Genomic DNA, 20666 nt, shown 5'->3' with positions numbered 1-20666 from the left:
GGCCAGCTGGTAGAACTGGACAGGCGGTCCCCTTAGGCCGCGGCGGCTGGTGCCCCCACCACACAAGGCCCCCCGGAACAACTGAGATAGTTGGGTCGGAAATCCCCAGACTGCGGAGAACAGTGACCGGGGGATCCCTTCCAAACACGTGACTCCCCCGTCGGCTGGGAACAGTGCACTCTCCCGGGCTGCGACAGCTGGCGCCCTCCCGCCACGCTTGGTGCCCCGGGCCGACTGGCTAATTTGGCCGGACGCTCTCCTGTGCTGCGATGGCCGGCGACCCTCCCCGCGTTTGGAACCCCGGGCCGGCTGGCATTCTTCCAAGACGCTTCGGCTGCCGAACCTCCCCTACGGCGAGAGTTTTCCAGAGTTGAGGGACCCACAGCAACTTTCGCTGGTGGAACCCACAGACAGGCGTGTGCCACGAGCGCCACCTACTGGGCAGGATAGGAAGAACAGAACCCAGAGATTGCACAGAAAAATCTTTCAACCTGTGGGGTCGAACACCCGGGGAAATCTGACTAAATGCCCAGACGCCAGCAGAAGATAACGGATCACGCTCAGAAAATTGAACATATGGCCCAGTCAAACGAAGAAACCAATAGTTCAAATGAGATACAGGAGCTGAAACAACTAATGCTGAATATACGAACAGAAATGGAAAACCTCTTCAAAAACGAAATCGATAAATTGAGGGAGGACATGAAGAAGACATGGGCTGAACATAAAGAAGAAATAGAAAAACTGAAAAAACAAATCACAGAACTTATGGAAGTGAAAGATAAAGTAGAAAAGATGGAAAAAACAATGGATACCTACAATGACAGATTTAAAGAAACAGAAGATAGAATTAGTGATTTGGAGGATGAAACATCTGAATTCCAAAAAGAAACAGAAACTATCCGGAAAAGAATGGAAAAATTTGAACAAGGTATCAGGGAATTCAAGGACAATGTGAACCGTACAAATATACGTGTAGTGGGTATCCCAGAAGGAGAAGAGAAGGGAAAAGGAGGAGAAAAACTAATGGAAGAAATTATCACTGAAAATTTCCCAACTCTTATGAAAGACCTAAAATTACAGATCCAAGAAGTGCAGCGCACCCCAAAGAGATTAGACACAAATAGGCGTTCCCCAAGACACTTACTAGTTAGAATGTCAGAGGTCAAAGAGAAAGAGAGGATCTTGAAGGCAGCAAGAGAAAAACAATCCATCACATACAAGGGAAACCCAATAAGACTATGTGTAGATTTCTCAGCAGAAACCATGGAAGCTAGAAGACAGTGGGATGATATATTTAAGTTACTAAAAGAGAAAAACTGCCAGCCAAGACTCCTATATCCAGCAAAATTGTCCTTCAAAAATGAGGGAGAAATTAAAACATTCTCAGACAAAAAGTCACTAAGAGAATTTGTGACCAAGAGACCAGCTCTGCAAGAAATACTAAAGGAAGCACTAGAGTCAGATACAAAAAGACAGAAGAGAGAGACATGGAGAAAAGTGTAGAAAGAAGGAAAGTCAGATATGATATATATAATACAAAAGGCAAAATGGTAGAGGAAAATATTATCCAAACAGTAATAACTCTAAATGTCAATGGACTGAATTCCCCAATTAAAAGACATAGACTGGCAGAATGGATTAAAGAACAGGATCCTTCCATATGCTGTCTACAGGAAACACATCTTAGACCCAAAGATAAATATAGGTTGAAAGTGAAAGGTTGGGAAAAGATATTTCATGCAAACAACAACCAGAAAAGAGCAGGAGTGGCTATACTAATATCCAACAAATTAGACTTCAAATGTAAAACAGTTAAAAGAGACAAAGAAGGACACTATATACTATTAAAAGGAACAATTAAGCAAGAAGACATAACAATCATAAATATTTACGCACCGAACCAGAATGCCCCAAAATACGTGAGGAATACACTGCAAACATTGAAGAGGGAAATAGACACATATACCATAATAGTTGGAGACTTCAATTCACCACTCTCATCAATGGACAGAACATCTACACAGAGGATCAATAAAGAAATAGAGAACCTGAATATTACTATAAATGAACTTGACTTAACAGACATTTATAGGACATTACATCCCACAACAGCAGGATACACCTTTTTTTCAAGTGCTCATGGATCATTCTCAAAGATAGACCATATGCTGGGTCACAAAGCAAGTCTTAACAAATTTAAAAACATTGAAATCATACACAACACTTTCTCGGATCATAAAGGAATGAAGTTGGAAATCAATAATAGGCAGAGTGCCAGAAAATTCATAAATACATGGAGGCTCAACAACACACTCTTAAACAACAAGTGGGTCAAAGAAGAAATTGCAAGAGAAATTAGTAAATACCTAGAGGCAAATGAAAATGAAGACACAACATATCAAAACTTATGGGACGCAGCAAAGGCAGTGTTAAGAGGGAAATTTATTGCCCTAAATGCCTTTATAAGAAAAGAAGAAAAGGCAAAAATGCAGGAACTAACTGTCCACTTGGAAGAACTGGAGAAAGAACAGCAAACTAATCCCAAAGCAAGCAAAAGGAAAGAAATAACAAAGATTAGAGCAGAAATAAATGAAATTGAAAACATGAAAACAATAGAGAAAATCAGTAAGACCAGAAGTTGGTTCTATGAGAAAATCAACAAGATTGATGGGCCCTTAGCAAGACTGACAAAAAGAAGAAGAGAGAGGATGCAAATAAATAAGATTAGAAATGAAAGAGGAGACATAACTACTGACCTCACAGAAATAAAGGAGGTAATAACAGGATACTATGAACAACTTTACGCTAATAAATACAACAATTTAGAAGAAATGGACAGGTTCTTGGAAAGACATGAACAACCAACTTTGACTCAAGAAGAAATAGATGACCTCAACAAACCAATCACAAGTAAAGAGATTGAATTAGTTATTCAAAAGCTCCCTAAAAAGAAAACTCCAGGACCAGACGGCTTCACATGTGAATTCTATCAAACATTCCAGAAAGAATTAGTACCTACTCTCCTCAAACTCTTCAACATAATCGAAGTGGAGGGAAAACTACCTAATTCATTCTATGAAGCCAACATCACCCTCATACCAAAACCAGGCAAAGATATTACAAAAAAAGAAAACAACAGACCAATCTCTCTAATGAATACAGATGCAAAAATCCTCAATAAAATTCTAGCAAATCGTATCCAACAACACATTAAAAGAATTATACATCATGATCAAGTAGGATTCATCCCAGGTATGCAAGGATGGTTCAACATAAGAAAATCAATTAATGTAATACACCATATCAACAAATCAAAGCAGAAAAATCACATGATCATCTCAATTGATGCAGAGAAGGCATTTGACAAGATTCAACATCCTTTCCTGCTGAAAACACTTCAAAAGATAGGAATACAAGCGAACTTCCTTAAAATGATAGAGGGAATATATGAAAAACCCACAGCTAATATCATCCTCAATGGGGAAAAATTGAAAACTTTCCCCCTAAGATCAGGAACAAGACAAGGATGTCCACTATCACCACTATTATTCAACATTGTGTTGGAAGTTCTAGCCAGAGCAATTAGGCAAGAAAAAGAAATACAAGGCATCAAAATTGGAAAGGAAGAAGTAAAACTATCACTGTTTGCAGACGATATGATACTATATGTAGAAAACCCAGAAAAATCCACAACAAAATTACTAGAGCTAATAAATGAGTACAGCAAAATAGCAGGCTACAAGATCAACATTCAAAAATCTGTAGCTTTTCTATACACTAGTAATGAACAAGCTGAGGCAGAAATCAAGAAACGAATCCCATTTACAATCGCAACTAAAAGAATAAAATACCTAGGAATAAATTTAACCAAAGAGACAAAAAACCTATATAAAGAAAACTACAAAAAACTGTTAAAAGAAATCACAGAAGACCTAAATAGATGGAAGGGCATACCGTGTTCATGGATTGGAAGACTAAATATAGTTAAGATGTCAATCCTACCTAAATTGATTTACAGATTCAATGCAATACCAATCAAAATCCCAACAACTTATTTTTCAGAAATAGAAAAACCAATAAGTAAATTTATCTGGAAGGGCAGGGTACCCCGAATTGCTAAAAACATCTTGAGGAAAAAAAACGAAGCTGGAGGTCTCGCGCTGCCTGACTTTAAGGCATATTATGAAGCCACAGTGGTCAAAACAGCATGGTATTGGCATAAAGATAGATATATCGACCAATGGAATCGAATAGAGTGCTCAGATATAGACCCTCTCATCTATGGACATTTGATCTTTGATAAGGCAGTCAAGCCAACTCACCTGGGACAGAACAGTCTCTTCAATAAATGGTGCCTAGAGAACTGGATATCCATATGCAAAAGAATGAAAGAAGACCCATCTCTCACACCCTATACAAAAATTAACTCAAAATGGATCAAAGATCTAAATATTAGGTCTAAGACCATAAAACAGTTAGAGGAAAATGTTGGGAGATATCTTATGGATCTTACAACTGGAGGCGGTTTTATGGACCTTAAACCTAAAGCAAGAACACTGAAGAAGGAAATAAATAAATGGGAGCTCCTCAAAATTAAACACTTTTGTGCATCAGAGAACTTCATCAAGAAAGTAGAAAGACAGCCTACACAATGGGAGACAATATTTGGAAACGACATATCAGATAAAGGTCTAGTATCCAGAATTTATAAAGAGATTATTCAACTCAACAACAAAAAGACAGCCAACCCAATTACAAAATGGGAAAAAGACTTAAACAGACACCTACCAGAAGAAGAAATACGGATGGCCAAGAGGCACATGAAGAGATGCTCAATGTCCCTGGCCATTAGAGAAATGCAAATCAAAACCACAATGAGATATCATCTCACACCCACCAGAATGGCCATTATCAACAAAACAGAAAATGACAAGTGCTGGAGAGGATGTGGATAAAGAGGCACACTTATCCACTGTTGGTGGGAATGTCAAAGGGTGCAACCACTGTGGAAGGCAGTTTGGTGGTTCCTCAAAAAGCTGAATATAGAATTGCCATACGACCCAGCAATACCATTGCTAGGTATCTACTCAAAGGACTTAAGGGCAAAGACACAAACGGACATTTGCACACCAATGTTTATAGCAGCGTTATTTACAATTGCAAAGAGATGGAAACAGCCAAAATCTCCATCAACAGAAGAGTGGCTAAACAAACTGTGGTATATACATACGATGGAATATTATGCAGCTTTAAGACAAGATAAACTTATGAACCATGTAATAACATGGATGGACCTAGAGAATATTATGCTGAGTGAATCCAGCCAAAAACTAAAGGACAAATACTGTATGGTCCCACTGATGTGAACGGACATTCGAGAATAAACTTGAAATATGTCATTGGTAACAGAGTTCAGCAGGAGTTAGAAACAGGGTAAGACAATGGGTAATTGAAGCTGAAGGGATACAGACTGTCCAACAGGACTAGATACAAAAACTCAAAAATGGACAGCACAATAATACCTAATTGTAAAGTAATCATGTTAAAATACTGAATGAAGCTGCATCTGAGCTATAGGGTTTTTTTTTGTTTTTGTTTGCTTGTTGGTTTGTTTGTTGTTGTTATTTTTTACTATTACTACTACTTTTATTTCTTTTCTTTATATTAACATTTTATATTTTTTTCTGTTGTCTTGCTAGTTCCTCTAAACCGATGCAAATGTACTAAGAAACAATGATCATGCATCTATGTGATGATGTTAAGAATTACTGAGTGCATATGTAGAATGGTATGATTTCTAAATGTTGTGTTAATTTCTTTTTTTTTTCTTTCCGTTAATAAAAAAAAAAAAAGTTAATATAGTAAAGTTGATTATCAAATTTATACCTGAAATATTTCATATTTCCCATCTAAATTATAGAAAATGCACTTAGTTCAATTTTGTGAATATGGGGAATGGGTTTCAGAGGACTGGGCCCATTCCTGCTTATGAACAGGAAGCCACAGTTTAATAGAACAACCTTCTTCAGGGATTTTCTGATTTAAGGAAAACACAATTAATTATATTTGATTAAAAATAAATAATTTAAGAAATTGATCAATTATTACTTTCCTTGAATTGGTTGTGAGAATTTAAAGAAGTGTAGTAAAAAGTGATACAGATCAGGTGTAGAAAACGGTCTGACACAAAAGGATGCTGCCCTTGGGCTCACTTTTTACTCAGAGAAGCATTTCGATTTATACAGTATTTCACCCTCTTAACTTTTTAAGTCATAATAACAGACATAGTAGTAAGAATAATAAACTAGGTCAATATATTTTGTTTCTTAATTTTCCAGCATCTCCTCCTTCTGTAAGTGATATATCATAAACTTCACTGGGCTATCTTGAGAATTAAATGATCTACGTAGAATGTGTGCACAGTATCTGGCCTAAAGGAAGCTAAATTTTCTAATACTCATTGCCCAGGTAATCTTGCTATAACTTTATCAAAGCGTTTTTTTTTTTCTTTACATCAGACATAAAGAGACAAAATGGAGGGCAGTGTATGGCAAGTTAACTGCCCAGTTCATGGGTATATGTCTTCTCTGTGTGCCTTATTTTCATACCCTGTTATTATTAGATTGTTGCTACCTAAGGGTCTCCATTCTTAAGAATGTGACTTATGAGATTTAAAAGAGATGTCTAAGTAAATTAATTGATATACTTTAGAATAAAAATGTAGACTTGCATATTTGGGAGCACTAGTAACCTGTGAAATGGATTAATATGCAAAACTATCCTTTTTAATATTGTAAACTTCTTTATAAGAGCACATACCAAATTATGAATTGCTCCCTAAAAAAAAGATGTAGATGATTTTAATCAGTAATACTACTGATTTTCACAAGATGCTTTGCTTTTCTAAAGCTGCTCCATATTATGTATACTTATTGTCCTTTAATTACTTTTTCCTCTTCATTTTAAAAGATTTCATATTTATAGGAAATTTACAACAATAGTACTCAGAACTTTCTTTTTCATCTAAACCATTTAGAGTAAATTGACATGATGCCAAATCTAGTGTGTATTTACTACAAGCAAAACATTCTTCTATATAAGATCTATACAACCATTAATTTACCAAATAATGCTCAGATGACATTTGAATTATACTGGTCATCTTAATAAGCTCTTTATTGAAGAAAAGATACAGTTCATAATAACTTGTGGGATTCATTTGTTATGTTTCTATAATATCTTTCGGTTTGAAAAATTTCCCAAAAACTGTTCCTTTGTTTTCATGGCTTTTACACTTTGAGGACTTAGTTACTTTGTAGAGGGTATCTCAATTTGGTTTGATTGTTGGCAGGATTATCACAGTAGTAATTCTATGTTTTTCTCATTGCCTCTTTCTGCTAGGACCTGAGTTTGATTTTTCTTTATTACCATTGATGTTGCTTTTGATCACTTGATTAAAGTAGTATCTGTAAGTTTCATTAAGTGCAACTTAATATTTTTACTTTTATGATTAATTCGTATTTTGGCGGTAAGTACTTTAAAACTACTTCAATTTTGTTTTTCAGATCAAACTTTTACACACTTGCTTTAGCAGCCACGGATGTTCCTTAACTGAATTAATTTTCACAATGATGGTTGGGAAAGTGCATTAGTGGATGTTTTCTATGTGCTGCCATCATTTTCTTTTTCTTCTTTTTTAAAAAGAAATTACTTACTTTCTGTTATAACAAGTTGCTTAAAGCCTATCTTATGCTTTGTCTGAGCCCTTGCATCAGCTATTTTTCCAAGTACTCTTTTAGTGGAGAATAGTATTTAGAAACCAAGATCTGGCTGCTAGGTCTGCTTGTTATTATTGGAGTGTTACAGTTCCAAAGTCATCTCCAGGGACAGAACTGCCTCAGAACTTGGTTTTTAAACACAATTTCCTGGATAAAGGAAGCTCCTTATAGAAATGGCCGACCATACTTATGGGCTCAGTGACTGCCTTCCAGCCATGGCTTAGCACCCAACTTTTTCCTTCTTGTTTGTTTGCATGCAGATGTTTCAATATGCTTCCATCTTGCAGCCTATGGAAGACATTAAAAAACAAACAAACAAACAAAAAAAACAGCTACCCAGAAATGGAATGCCATGACCATACCATATAGAAAAATTTGGAATAAGTAGCCCTAGCTGCTTCTCAGGAAAGGACGTCTGCACAAAGGTTATTTGATACAGGCTTTATGTTCAGAGGCAGGTCACCTTCCCCTGGGGTGTATAAAAGCCCAGTACTTAACCAGAAGAAGGTCCTTCATCCTTGATGAAGGGTGTGAGAAGCCACTATCCACTGACCCTGACCCAAGCAATTGGCCTCCCTGGGGGTCCGGCCATGATGGGATCTCCTTCCCTGTTCTTTGATTCTATAGTCTGTGTTAAGTTATAAGGTGGCCATTTGTTGAGAATTTCTATTGTGCCCAAGCCTGTGATATTACAATGCATAATATAGTACCTTGTTCACATACATACACACTCACAAGCATCTTTATTTATTTTCTCTTATATCTAGCTATTTACATACATCTTAAATGCTAATTCACTAGTAGGGAGTCATCCTAGTTTTGCCCTTTCCCTACCAATCTCTTCTCCAAGAGTGAGATAAAATTCTCTTATTATACCCTCCATACTTAATAATTTTTAATCAGTGATATTAATCACCTATCACTACCATTCCATTCATAAGATGACCCCTCTATACCTTGCTTAGCTTCCAATACTCCCCGCTGGACTGCATCTGTTGTCTTGGCATATGGACATCCTTCTCATGCTGTCTGGGCTCCCACATCCCACACTGGGCCACTGATGCCTACACTCCATTCTATTCATCCTTGTAGGGGTTTGAACCATGTCCCCTACAAAAGGAATATTCAGGTTCCAACCCCTTGTCCTGTGGGTATGAACCCATTTGTAAACAGGACCTTTGAAGATGTTAGTAGTTAAAGTGTGCAATCTGAAAGAGGGTGAGCCTTAATCCAATATGAACTCAAGTCCTTATAAACAAAGGGAAAGAATCCTCAGGGAGCAGCCCAAAGCTGGAAGTCACTGGAGTGTAGAAGAGAAAGAAAAAACACCATCACATATATGGCCATGTGGTGGTAAAGCCGAAGAACTGCAAAGACTGCTAGTTAGCCAGAAGATACTGACTCCAGGAAGAAGAAAGTGTTCTAGCATCTGAAATCATGAACCAATAAATTCTCATTGTCATGTCAACCCATTATATGGTCTTTGTGTTAGCTGTCAGGAAACTAAACAGTTTTTGCTAAACTGGGAGTGTGGTACTGCTAGGACAATGTGGAAATGTCTTTGGAATTGGGTGATGGGTAGGAGGTGGAAGAATTGTGAGGTGATTGTTAGAAAAGGCCTAGATTGCTTCAGGGAGATTATCAGTAGAAATGTGGTTATTAAAGGTACTTCCAATAAGGCCCTATAAATAAGTGATAAATGTGTTATTGGAAATTGAAAGAAAATTGATTTTTCTTGTAAAATGCCATAGAACTTGGTAAGAATTGTGTTCTGATGTCAGATTTGGAGTAGAAGTTGCAAGCAACGAACTTAGATATTTAGCAGAAGAGAATTCCAAGCTAAGTATGGAAGGTGCAGCCTGGCTTCTCCTTGAAGTTTATACTAAAAGGTGAGGAGAAAAAGATTAGCTTAGTACTAAATTAGTTAGAAAATTGATGGTTTGGAAAATTCTGACCCTATCTGGATGTGTTCTCTTAGTCTAGAGTCTGAAGTCTTTTTATCAGAGACCTCCCTGAGCTTTTAGTAAGTGAGTTCCCCAGAGGACAGGGCTCCATGTTAGGGTTCAACAGAACAACTCTCTGCTAAAGAGAGTGTAGTCGAATAGCTGAATATAGATCCAATCAGAATCTCAATGGAAGTCAGGATTGGAAATGCAGTTATCCAGGAAGGATCTGTGAACAATTCTGTCTGGTGGTTTGAACCCTCTGAAACTGCATGAAATCCACAGAGATTTTTGCAAATTTCGTATGAACATAAGTAATGCCTGAAAGGGAAAGAGAAGGAAGCAATGAAGGAAGGATGTCTTCAAGGTTAGAACCATGGAATCTGACGTCTAAACCAAAGAAATCTCGGGCCAAGAGAGTGGGCCACTTAAATGTGAAGAACCAGCAAGCCTGCCCCTGTATTTGAAGGAGACAGGACTTGTTCAGGGAGAATGTCACCACTCCAATGCATGGAGATGGTGAGGTCTGTGCCCTGGCATTGTGGAGAGGCAAGCCACCATCCTAATGCTCAGAGGCATTGGAGCCTATACCCCAGTGTCAGGAAAAGCCTGGCTGCTGCACAAATGTTTGGAAAGCATGGAGCTGATGCTCCATCAGGGCTGGAGAACAAAGAATCAAGCCACTGATGACTGTCAGACCTTAACATTTAATGAAGTCTGCCCTGCTGCATTTCAGGCTTATTTGGGACCCATGGCATTTTTTTTTTTCCTTTCAGTTTCTCCCTTCTGGAATGGCGATATCTATCCTATGCCTCACCCACCATTGTCTACTGGAAGAAGCTAACTTGCTTTCTAGGTCTTTCAGATCCTTAAGACAGGAATTCTGTTCTAGGATGGACTACACTCATAATGGATGTTGATGTGACTTTGTTCTTAGCACTCCTCTAAAATGGTTTCAGGCTTTGAAATGTTAATGTTGGAATGGATGTATTTTGCATGCAGGAGAAACATGTCTTTTGGGGATCCAGAGAGTGGACTGGAGCATGAGAGTGAATGGAATCATGCCCTCCACAAAAGATCCCAATCACTCATCTTGTAAGTGCTAAGTTATTTGTGAATAGTATCTTTGGAAATTGTTATTACTTAAGGTGAACCCAAACTGAATGAGAGTAGGCCTTAATCCAATATGTAAGTCCCTATATTCAAAGGAAACAGTGTACACAGCCAGAAGCCACAGGGAACAGCCTGAAGTTGGAAGTCAATGAAACCCGGAAGAGAAAAAAGAAGATGCTGCTATGTGCATTGCATTCAGACAGAAAAGCCAACGAACCCCCCAAATTACCAGCCAACCAGGAGATACTGACACCAGGAGGAAGTAAGCCTTTTACACTCTGAAATCATGAGTCAAAACACTTTAGTTGTTTCTGTTTTAGTTTTCCAGCTGCTAAAACAACCTTTCTCAGGCACTGACTTCCCATGCCTCTATGCCAAGTTGCTGCTATGCCCCCCGTTTTCACCCTCACACAGATATTATTGAATTACGCTGCCTCCCCCCAACACAGGTATTTGTCTTGCTCAATTGTGGCACTTAATTATCAAGGAGGAAAGGGAGAAAGGAACTCAAAAAGGAAGGAAAGTTGGCCAATTCAAATAAGTAAAAGGTCAACATCATTTGGAAAATGCTATTAAACATTCTAACATTTACTCCCAAAGGGCAGTAAATTAAAATACCAAAATTTCGAATGAAATTGTGTGTTATACATTCCATGTAAAATATAGAGGTTTCTTTCTCATCTTCCTAGTTTCTAAGATTTCCCTTCCTTCAGCCCTGCCTTCCTTCTTCTCTCCTATCTTAACTGCCCCTCATTTTAATTTCTTTTCTCCCTGTCTCCACCCTTAAATTTTTCCCACTTAATATTATCTCTCCCTTCTTTCTAGTATAGTAAAACTTGAATTAGAAAGTTACAGATTCCAAGATACATAATAATTTATATATTATGAGGTTAGTGAACTAGTTTTATATTTCCCATTTGGTCTTTAATGTATTTACATAGCAATAAAAATGAATATCTTTCATAAGTTTGTATAAAATTATTTATGTACAACCCTATTTAGAAAAAGTTTTAAATTTGTTCAATAAACTATTTATTTTATTAAAACATTATATTACAGCAACTTTCTGATATTTCCATGCCTTTTATTAGAAGACAATAAATCATATTTTGGCATGTGAATTATATAACCTTTAAAACTTTATATTTTCAGTTTCTTAATCAGCATTTTAAAATACAATGGCAAATTCCAAGCATGCATGTAACTAAAAATATATCGGAATGCCTTGCTAAAATTGAATTTTTTTCTCTACAAGCTTTTGTTTTTTTCTCTTATCTTTAAGCTTTAGGCATAGAACTTGAGGGTTTTTGTATATACATAGGAAATATTTTTCAACAAAAGATATGCAAGTCTAAATTTTATATTTTCTTTCAAAGAAAGCTTATTGTCTGCATTTAAGTCTAGAATTTTAGAATAGATTAATTCAATCCATTGATTATTTCAATATCTTTTTAAATTTTTGTCAGCATTCTTATTTTACTAGAACCATAATTTTATTTCCTAACATTTATGTTTTCCTACTTATTTCAGAAATATCTCACTTACAAGGTTGGGGAAATTAGAATCAGGATTCAAAATCAATCTTGGTTAATATATTCTTCATGTTCACGGTCTGTCAATAAAGATACATTCTCTCAAATAATAGCCTCTATTATGATTTATAATAATGTAAACGTTTTCCTAAAATAGTGAATTTTATGATATCATTTGATGTATTTAAAATACAAAACCATTAAGTTCTACTTACCAGCCAACGCTAGAATATATTCTTGAAATCTTGTTCCTATTCGGTTAGTGGCTGTGCAATTATATCGTCCAAAGTCATTATCGGATGTAGGTGCAATCTAAAATCATTATAATAATAAACATTTTATAATTCTACAACAACATCAAAGGAAATTTAAAATAGGTGCTTACCTATTTAAAGCTCACATCTTTAATCCATTTGCCCTATAACTCCTTGCCAATAATTACTTTTTTTATTTTATCAGGTTAACATAACTAAATAATATAAAGCCTTCTAAGATGTAATCTGAGAACCTATACTATCCATAGAGCTAGGTGAATCATGGGTGATCTATTAACTGTTTAAGTGGATAAATGTCACCATGTTGCTGTATCTATTGGAACGGCAGGATCATTAGATCCACATATAGGTAAGCATCATGAAGCAATAATACACAGTGTGAAATATATATTTTGTAATCACTCTAGACTTGAACTTGAAAACAGGAAGTTGTGCCAAAAGCATTTTTAGTTCTTCATGCTTTATGTTTTAGACTCAGAATATGCTAATTAAAGGTCAAGAAAGGCTCAAAAGAAGTCAGGTTTCTTATCCTCTCTTGACTTTAGTGAGTATAAAATATTAATGAAGGATGAGGGATCATTCCAATAAAAGTCTTCCCAGGAAAGCGTTTTGCAAGAAAATATTACCCTTGTGTAACAATCCCCGTAGACAGGCACTTTTTACTTGATATCTAATAACAGTATTGGGTCTCCATTTTTGCTCAATTTTTATCATTCTCTTTCAGTTTAGGTGGAATCTCAATCCTCACACATTTCAAGTCCATAATTAAGTTAACCTTTTGGGATTCTATTGCTGAACATTGGGGCCAACCCTGTAATTCTAACGCAAAAAAAAATTCTGGGGTATCAAACCAGAAAAGAGATTCGATGACAGTAATATATATAATTTTCAAAGCCAGTAGCTATTATTAAAGAGAAGTATGCTTACAACAAAAGATGCTATTAATTTCAACTCCATTTCAGAAGGGTAAAAATCATTTTGCGGTAATGAGAGGCTATTAACTAAATGTGCAATTTTGAGGTCCATTGAAGATGGTAATTCTGAAGTGTAAGAAAGCTGTGCCTGTCATTTACTTTCTAGTCAGCTGTCCATCTAGGAACAGATTGCAGATATAAGGATTAGAAGTTTTAACAGCTCTTATATCATGTATTCCAAAATGATTCAAATATTCATATTTCTTACATGTTAATTTAATAAACCAGGATAATTTAACTCTAAGGTATTTTTACTAGTCAAAAAGCAATTTGGCAGAGATAATTTCTTTATTCCATAGGCCTCTGAGGAAGTTATTTTGTATATTCCACAGAAAGTAATGTATTTACTGTGTGCAGACAATAAAGAAATAGAATGGTCATGGCAAAAAAAACAAACCATGATTAATGCACAGTTCATTAAGGTTAGCAAAATTACTTATTAATTACCTATTTTGTGACTATATTATAGAACCATAATTATTATTTTTTATTAAAGAGATTGTGGGTTAGAGAAGAATTATGCATAAAATATAGGCTTTTCATATATCACCCTATTATGAACACCTTACATTGGTGTGGTACATTTGTTACACTTGATGAAAACACGTTTTTATAATTAACCAATAGTTAGTTGACATATAGATTTAATAACCTGATTTAAATTGTAATTGATTTAGACAAAGTGGCTTACTATGGCACAATGATTCAAATATCTACGCATGTGACTGCTTGGATCCTTCTATATACTGAACAGTTTACAAAATCCAATTACCGGGGGGGGGGGATTTCATGCCACAAAGGAGAATATATGAAGTTAATGTAGTAGGATACGACAATTATTACAAAACTTGCATATCTTGCATTCATTTAAACTAAATTAGTGGGGGAAAGTAGAGGCTTTTCAATTGAAGAACATCTTGTGAGAAAGATTTTCAATTGTTTAAAACTACTCATAAATTGGACGTGTTGATGATCATTGCCAGAGACTTGTATAAACTTTGGCAATTAACACACACACACATATATACACATGCACATGCACACAGGCATATACACACGTGCAAATTTAAATAAATGAAATATATTCTATTCAAACGGTACTGAAAGTGCCAGATACTTGGCAGCATAAAAACAATAATCTCCAACTTCCATTGGAAAAAATTATATGAGTCACTGAAAAGTAAATATGACTTAGTTAAGAATTTACAGAACTATAAATACATAGCTAGCAGATTTCATTGATATATTCCAGTCTGAGGAGAATAGTTTAATACAGAATCAATGATTAATATCAAGACTGATACTGAAATTTTGGTCTTCAATAAATGCACATTACTAATTTCTTCTACCTATATTTTTTCCTGGCATAATTGCTTTTCCTTCTTTGCCATACACGCATATTTCTATATATGTGAATAGTGGCATTCATCCATAATGGACAATTATCCAAAGGCATAAAGTTTAACTTTATATGAATATGAAATATTTTATATGAAGTATTTTAATAGATTCTGAAGTAGTAGCTAATCACTAAAGTAACATAATGTATTGGTGAGTACATGAAGACTTACCTCTAATATCATCTTTTTTCCTGTACTATATGTGAATAGTGGCATTCATCCATAATGGACAATTATCCAAAGGCATAAAGTTTAACTTTATATGAATATGAAATATTTTATATGAAGTATTTTAATAGATTCTGAAGTAGTAGCTAATCACTAAAGTAACATAATGTATTGGTGAGTACATGAAGACTTACCTCTAATATCATCTTTTTTCCTGTACTATATGTTTTTAAGTTAGTGGTGTTTTTAGCTGGCAAGACTAATTTCTCTCTTCTCCAGTGAATTGATGCAGGTGGATTAGATTTCACATCACAGCTTATATTGATTGGATTTCCTTCCCAAGAATAATAAATGGTTTGGTTTGATATAAACTTGGGAGCATCTGCAAAGAAATACAATAAAACATTCATAGAATTTTATTTAAGAAAAATAATTATGTGGTATAAATATCAGCAATTTTTACTTGACTATAAAAAGAAGCCATAACAGTTCTGATTTCACATATTTAATATGAAATATCAAAATTCTTGTGAAAAAATGTCATTTGTATGTTTCTTCATATAATTTTAATATAATTAATATGAAAATTCAAAGTTGGCCAATTATTAAAATACAAATATTTAACAACAGAGTTAAATTTGTTCTTAATAATCTGTCAAAAGTATGTATGAAGTAAATTAATGGCTGTATATATACATAGAGAATCTGTTTCTCTACAAATCCCAGTACAAAGTGGAATTTTATGATAAAACCTAACAAAATTGGTGGATTTTATGTCATTTTAAAATCAGGTTATAGTCATAATAATTTCTTCCATAAAATATTTTGAAACAGCAGATATGAAGTATAAGTTGAAAAGGCTACATTAACAACCATTATTTTTATATTAAAATAACCAAATGTTTCCATTTTTATTAAACCAGATATATCCTAAAATAATCTATTATAATAATTTGAAAATTAATCAGTACATAAGACTGCATCAATTTTCAGACTCCTCCTCAAGACTTTTTTCATGATAATTAAGTGAAAACAAAGAAAATATATTGTGTAGCCTTATATGAATAACCTAATTGTGAAGATGCAGAAGTACAGGTTTTGTCTTGCCCCACCACAAAACTATTAGGTAAAATATCATTACCTCTTTGAATCACAATTTTATTACTGTATGATTATTTGAGAGGATGAAATGAATTTACTTCTGCAAATGAAAAATCCCATAATACTCAATATTCAATTAGTGATAGCTAAAAGTTTGCTGGTATACATAGTAATTATCATTGTTACTAATATCAACTACTTAGAACTTAATATTCTTTCATATATTTATCAATTCCAATCGTCTAAATTTTAAACTTCTTATTGTGCTACCCATAATTACTTAAAAATTACCGATGACTCATATGAGTACAAAAGTACTCATTTAAAAATCCCTTTTCTATGTATGCTTTATTGTACGCCTCTGCTGTCAATCTCACACAAACATATGAATATTTATTGAGTCTTTTCTAACGACATTGAGTGATCTTATATATTTTATGTAATTTATTATTTTTAATTACCTTGTAAGGAATGTTTTGTGATATTTGTCTTATGGAGGAAGTATAAAGTTGTTTAAGTACTAAGTTGTAGGACTGGAGCTTAATCTAGGGAGATTTTCAATGAAAGGTGATTATATTCCCATTACGCCCAGGAATAAAATGATAATGTCCAAAGCTAGCAATGTGTTGGTGATGTGGACCCTACAATACACTGCTGAGGGCATGTATTAGGTACCATTTGTCTGCAATTTGAAGGGTCTTACAAAGCTTTATAATCTTGTTTCGATAATCCAATTTTAATTAACTACACAGATAAAATAATAAAAATTAACAAAGGTTTATTGAAGACATTTTAATGCATTGTTATTTCAATTACAAAAACTCAAAAACAACTCACTGTACCACAACAGTATATATGGCTAAATAAATGGGAGTGTATACTTTCAGTTAGGGATGCTAAATATTATACAGACATGTTTGCCCATGATCTTTCCTCTGCTTAGAATTTCTCTGCCTTCCCTTCATGTGGATGTTTTCAAAACTAAATTCAGGCCACACTTCCTACACATAGTCTTCGGCATACTTAATTCTGGGTGGGATTCTCTATTTTGTGCTCCCACAGCACTCTATGTTCTTCCTCATTATTGTTATGATGACTTGGAAAGAGTTATTTGCTTTTTTTCCCCTAAACAATCGGCATCTTGTGAATTGGGATATGCCCCACAATTAATTTCCTGGTGTTTTATATAATGCATACATGTTTCTCAAAATGGTGCACTGAATTGACTGGAAGTTAAAGTTGAGTCTGAATAGAAAATACTTTCAAGGACAAAAGGAAAAAAGTATCATTTTCCAAGGGTCACATCATAGAAGGTATAAAATGCTGTGCAGAAAAATATATTTTGTTGATAAAAAAATAAATAATCAAAAAAAACACGAGTGGATGAGCAGTGAGAGAGGAATATAGCATAGGCACAACTGTGAAAGGCCCAACATTTGCTAAAATATATGAAAGAATAAGTACAGGCATGAAAGAATTTCCACCTTGATGCTGCTCTCTGTGCCTACGCTTTCTTCTCTGTATTCCATGCAAGTGGAAATTTCAGTTTTGACTATATGGTATAAAATTATGGAAACTTTTTTAAGGTATTAAGAGTTTCCAAAATCTTATTAAAATTCAAGTTCCACCAGGAAGAATAAAAATATTGTTCTACAAATAACAAAGAACAGAAATAATTTTATTGGGTGAATAAAATTTTATCTGATTACAGTAGAGAAGAAAAATCAGAGAACCTGAGCATGATTAGATGGAAATATGTCATTCACTGGAGTTAGAGTAACTGCACAGTATAGGGAGTGATATCCTTTCAGAAGGCATCTGGTACCAGTGAGAAACAGGGGAAGAGAACATATGTCCCCCCAAAATAAATTTAATGAAACCTTTCTATCTTTTGTTTTAAAAGATAAAGATAGAGACAGATTTGAAGCAAAAATAGTAGCGATAAAATCTTTAAGATTATTTCCTAAAATTTCTGTACATTAAAAATTTATGTCTGTTAAAAACACACACACACACACACACATTAATAAAGCAATTACACACACACACACACAAATTTCCCCTAACTAGAACTTCAGACAAAAGGAAATGAGAGATTTATAGCAAACTGTGGTCACCAAGTCATCATTGCAGGAAGAGGTTGTATTTATATTTATACTATTTCCCTATAGTGACTTAAACTTGCAGACTTTTGTGCACATGGCCTTTGTGACTTCTGCAGAACTGAACAGATCTCATAGCTTGTAGCTAGAAAGAAACTGGGGGTCTCTATCTTCATTCTGCAGTAGAGAAGATGTGGTAATTAGATTCAGTTGTCAGCTCGACCAGGTGAAGGTACCTCGTTCTATGGCTGTGGACAAGCGCCAATGATATATGAACCTCACCTGTTGCTCATTACATCTGCAGTCGGCTAGGAGGCATGCCTGCTGCAATGAATGATGTTTGATTTAATTGGCTGGTGCTTAAATGAGAGACTTAACATAGCACAGCTCAAGCAGTTCAGCATACCTCCTCTCAGCAGCTCAGCACAGGCCTTTGGAGATGCAGAAAGGAATCACCCCGGGGAGAGTTATCGGAACCCAGAGGCCTGGAGAGAAGGCCAGCAGAGATCACCCTGTGCCTTCCCACATAAGAAAGAAACTCAGTTGCAGTTAGCTGCCTTTCCTCTGAAGAACTAATGAAATAAATCCCCTTTTATTAAAAGCTAATCCATCTCTGGTGTGTTGCATTCCAGCAGCTAGCAAACTAGAACAGAAGATACTTGAGCACGTGGTAGCAGAACCAAGACCACACTTCAGGGTCCTTATGTTTATTTCATGAAACCACACTGCTTTACTAATTATACCATTAATAATTTTAGATAAACTTTCACAGAGTCATTTCTACAGATCATTAGCAATGTACTTCACACTGCAATGAATGCTCAAAATGATTACTGCCCTATTGTATTTAAGGCATAACAGATGTGTGGGATGTAGTTCAGAAGAATGTTGGCAAATGAGTGCATTTTTGTAAACTCAATCCCAGATTATTCCAATAAAATGAGATAATATCATCATCATCACCTCTCTTATTTCTATGCTAATATTTAAGTGGGGATATATTCTGGGTCATTTCAGTAATTGAATAAATAATGCCTGGCTAAAAACTGAATGAAATTAAACTTGCATAGGATAAAATAACAAGAACTGGAGAGAGAAAGATAAAAGCAGGAGAATAAAGTGTAGGAGAAAAAAGGAGCAGGTGGAAAAAGGAGAAAGAAGAGGAGGAGGAAGAAAATAGAAAAGAAGGAGAGAAAAAGAAGAAAGGGGGAGAGGGAGGAGAAGAAGAGAAATAAGGAGACAAACAAGAACAAGAACAAAAAGAACCAGAAGACAGCTAAACTGTAGTTTTGCTTGTTGCAGAATTTACATTTAACAGATATTTTCTGAGTGTCTCCTGTATCGCTGTAATTCTCTAATGAGTATTGGGGATTTAATGGTGAACAAGACAAGGTCCTTATATGTCCCCTTAAATTAGTTTATGTTATCATTTTAAGTAAATTGACACAACAGCTCATTTATGCTCTAATCAATTTCAGCATCGATATCTACATAAATTTAAAATAATAAACAATAAGTTTACTTAAGGCTGGGTATAGACAGATAAGTTGAGATAAACTGAGGCAACAGATAAATTGAAAAATTAATGTCAGAGTCAAAGACAATCCTCTATATTTCAGTTTTAGAAATTTAAAATTTCTTAATCTGTCCATTTAACAAGAAATGTAAAACTAGTGTACAAAATGTGATTGTTGTTTATGCACTAGATATGAATTCATTTTCCCACTTTCTAGCCCTCTTGTGATTAAGAAATTATTAACAAACTATCTCAGCTGAGAAACACTTGATCATAACAAATAAATGTTCACATGATATTTTATTTATTTATTTTTGTCTAAAAAATTACTGGAAAATATCTTTCAAAAAAAATGAATTTTGTTTCCAAGTGGGCATATTTTCTAGTGGCTTAAAACAGTTGATTTTTTAAAACAGTTTTTTAATTTCCTTTTTTTTTTAATTAGAGAAAGTGTGAGTTTAGGGGAGTTGTGGGTTAACAGAACAATTATGCATATATTACAGGATACCCACATAGCATCCTATTATTAATACCTTATATTGGTGTGGCACATTTGTGACAATAGAGGAAAGCAGATTTTATAATTGCACTATTTACTGTAGTCAAACTGTTAATAGGGTTCATTGTTTGTGTTGTGTAGTACCACGGTAACATTTTCCTTTTTAACCACACTCAGAAATATATCACAATGCTGTTAATGATGCTCACAATGTTGTTTTATCAACACCACTATCCATTATGAAAATATTTCCATTATTCCA

At 34.8% G+C, this 20666-nt stretch overlaps 1 protein-coding gene across 2 annotated transcripts in view; it reads right to left on the bottom strand.

Annotated features, from left to right (window-relative positions):
- Nucleotides 1-20666, bottom strand: part of NCAM2 (neural cell adhesion molecule 2) — a 556652-nt gene that overhangs the window by 106994 nt on the left and 428992 nt on the right. For both annotated transcript variants that reach the window (XM_077118759.1, XM_077118760.1), the window contains exons 10-11: nucleotides 15381-15568; nucleotides 12585-12681 (exon numbers count right to left, since the gene is read on the bottom strand). In XM_077118759.1, the coding sequence (XP_076974874.1) occupies nucleotides 12585-12681; nucleotides 15381-15568 (285 nt within the window). The remainder of the gene's footprint in view (nucleotides 1-12584; nucleotides 12682-15380; nucleotides 15569-20666) is intronic.

This window comes from Tamandua tetradactyla, chromosome 10 (genome assembly GCF_023851605.1).
Source record: "Tamandua tetradactyla isolate mTamTet1 chromosome 10, mTamTet1.pri, whole genome shotgun sequence".
Classification (NCBI taxonomy): domain Eukaryota; kingdom Metazoa; phylum Chordata; class Mammalia; order Pilosa; family Myrmecophagidae; genus Tamandua; species Tamandua tetradactyla.
This window is presented reverse-complemented; position numbering and strand designations above follow the sequence as displayed.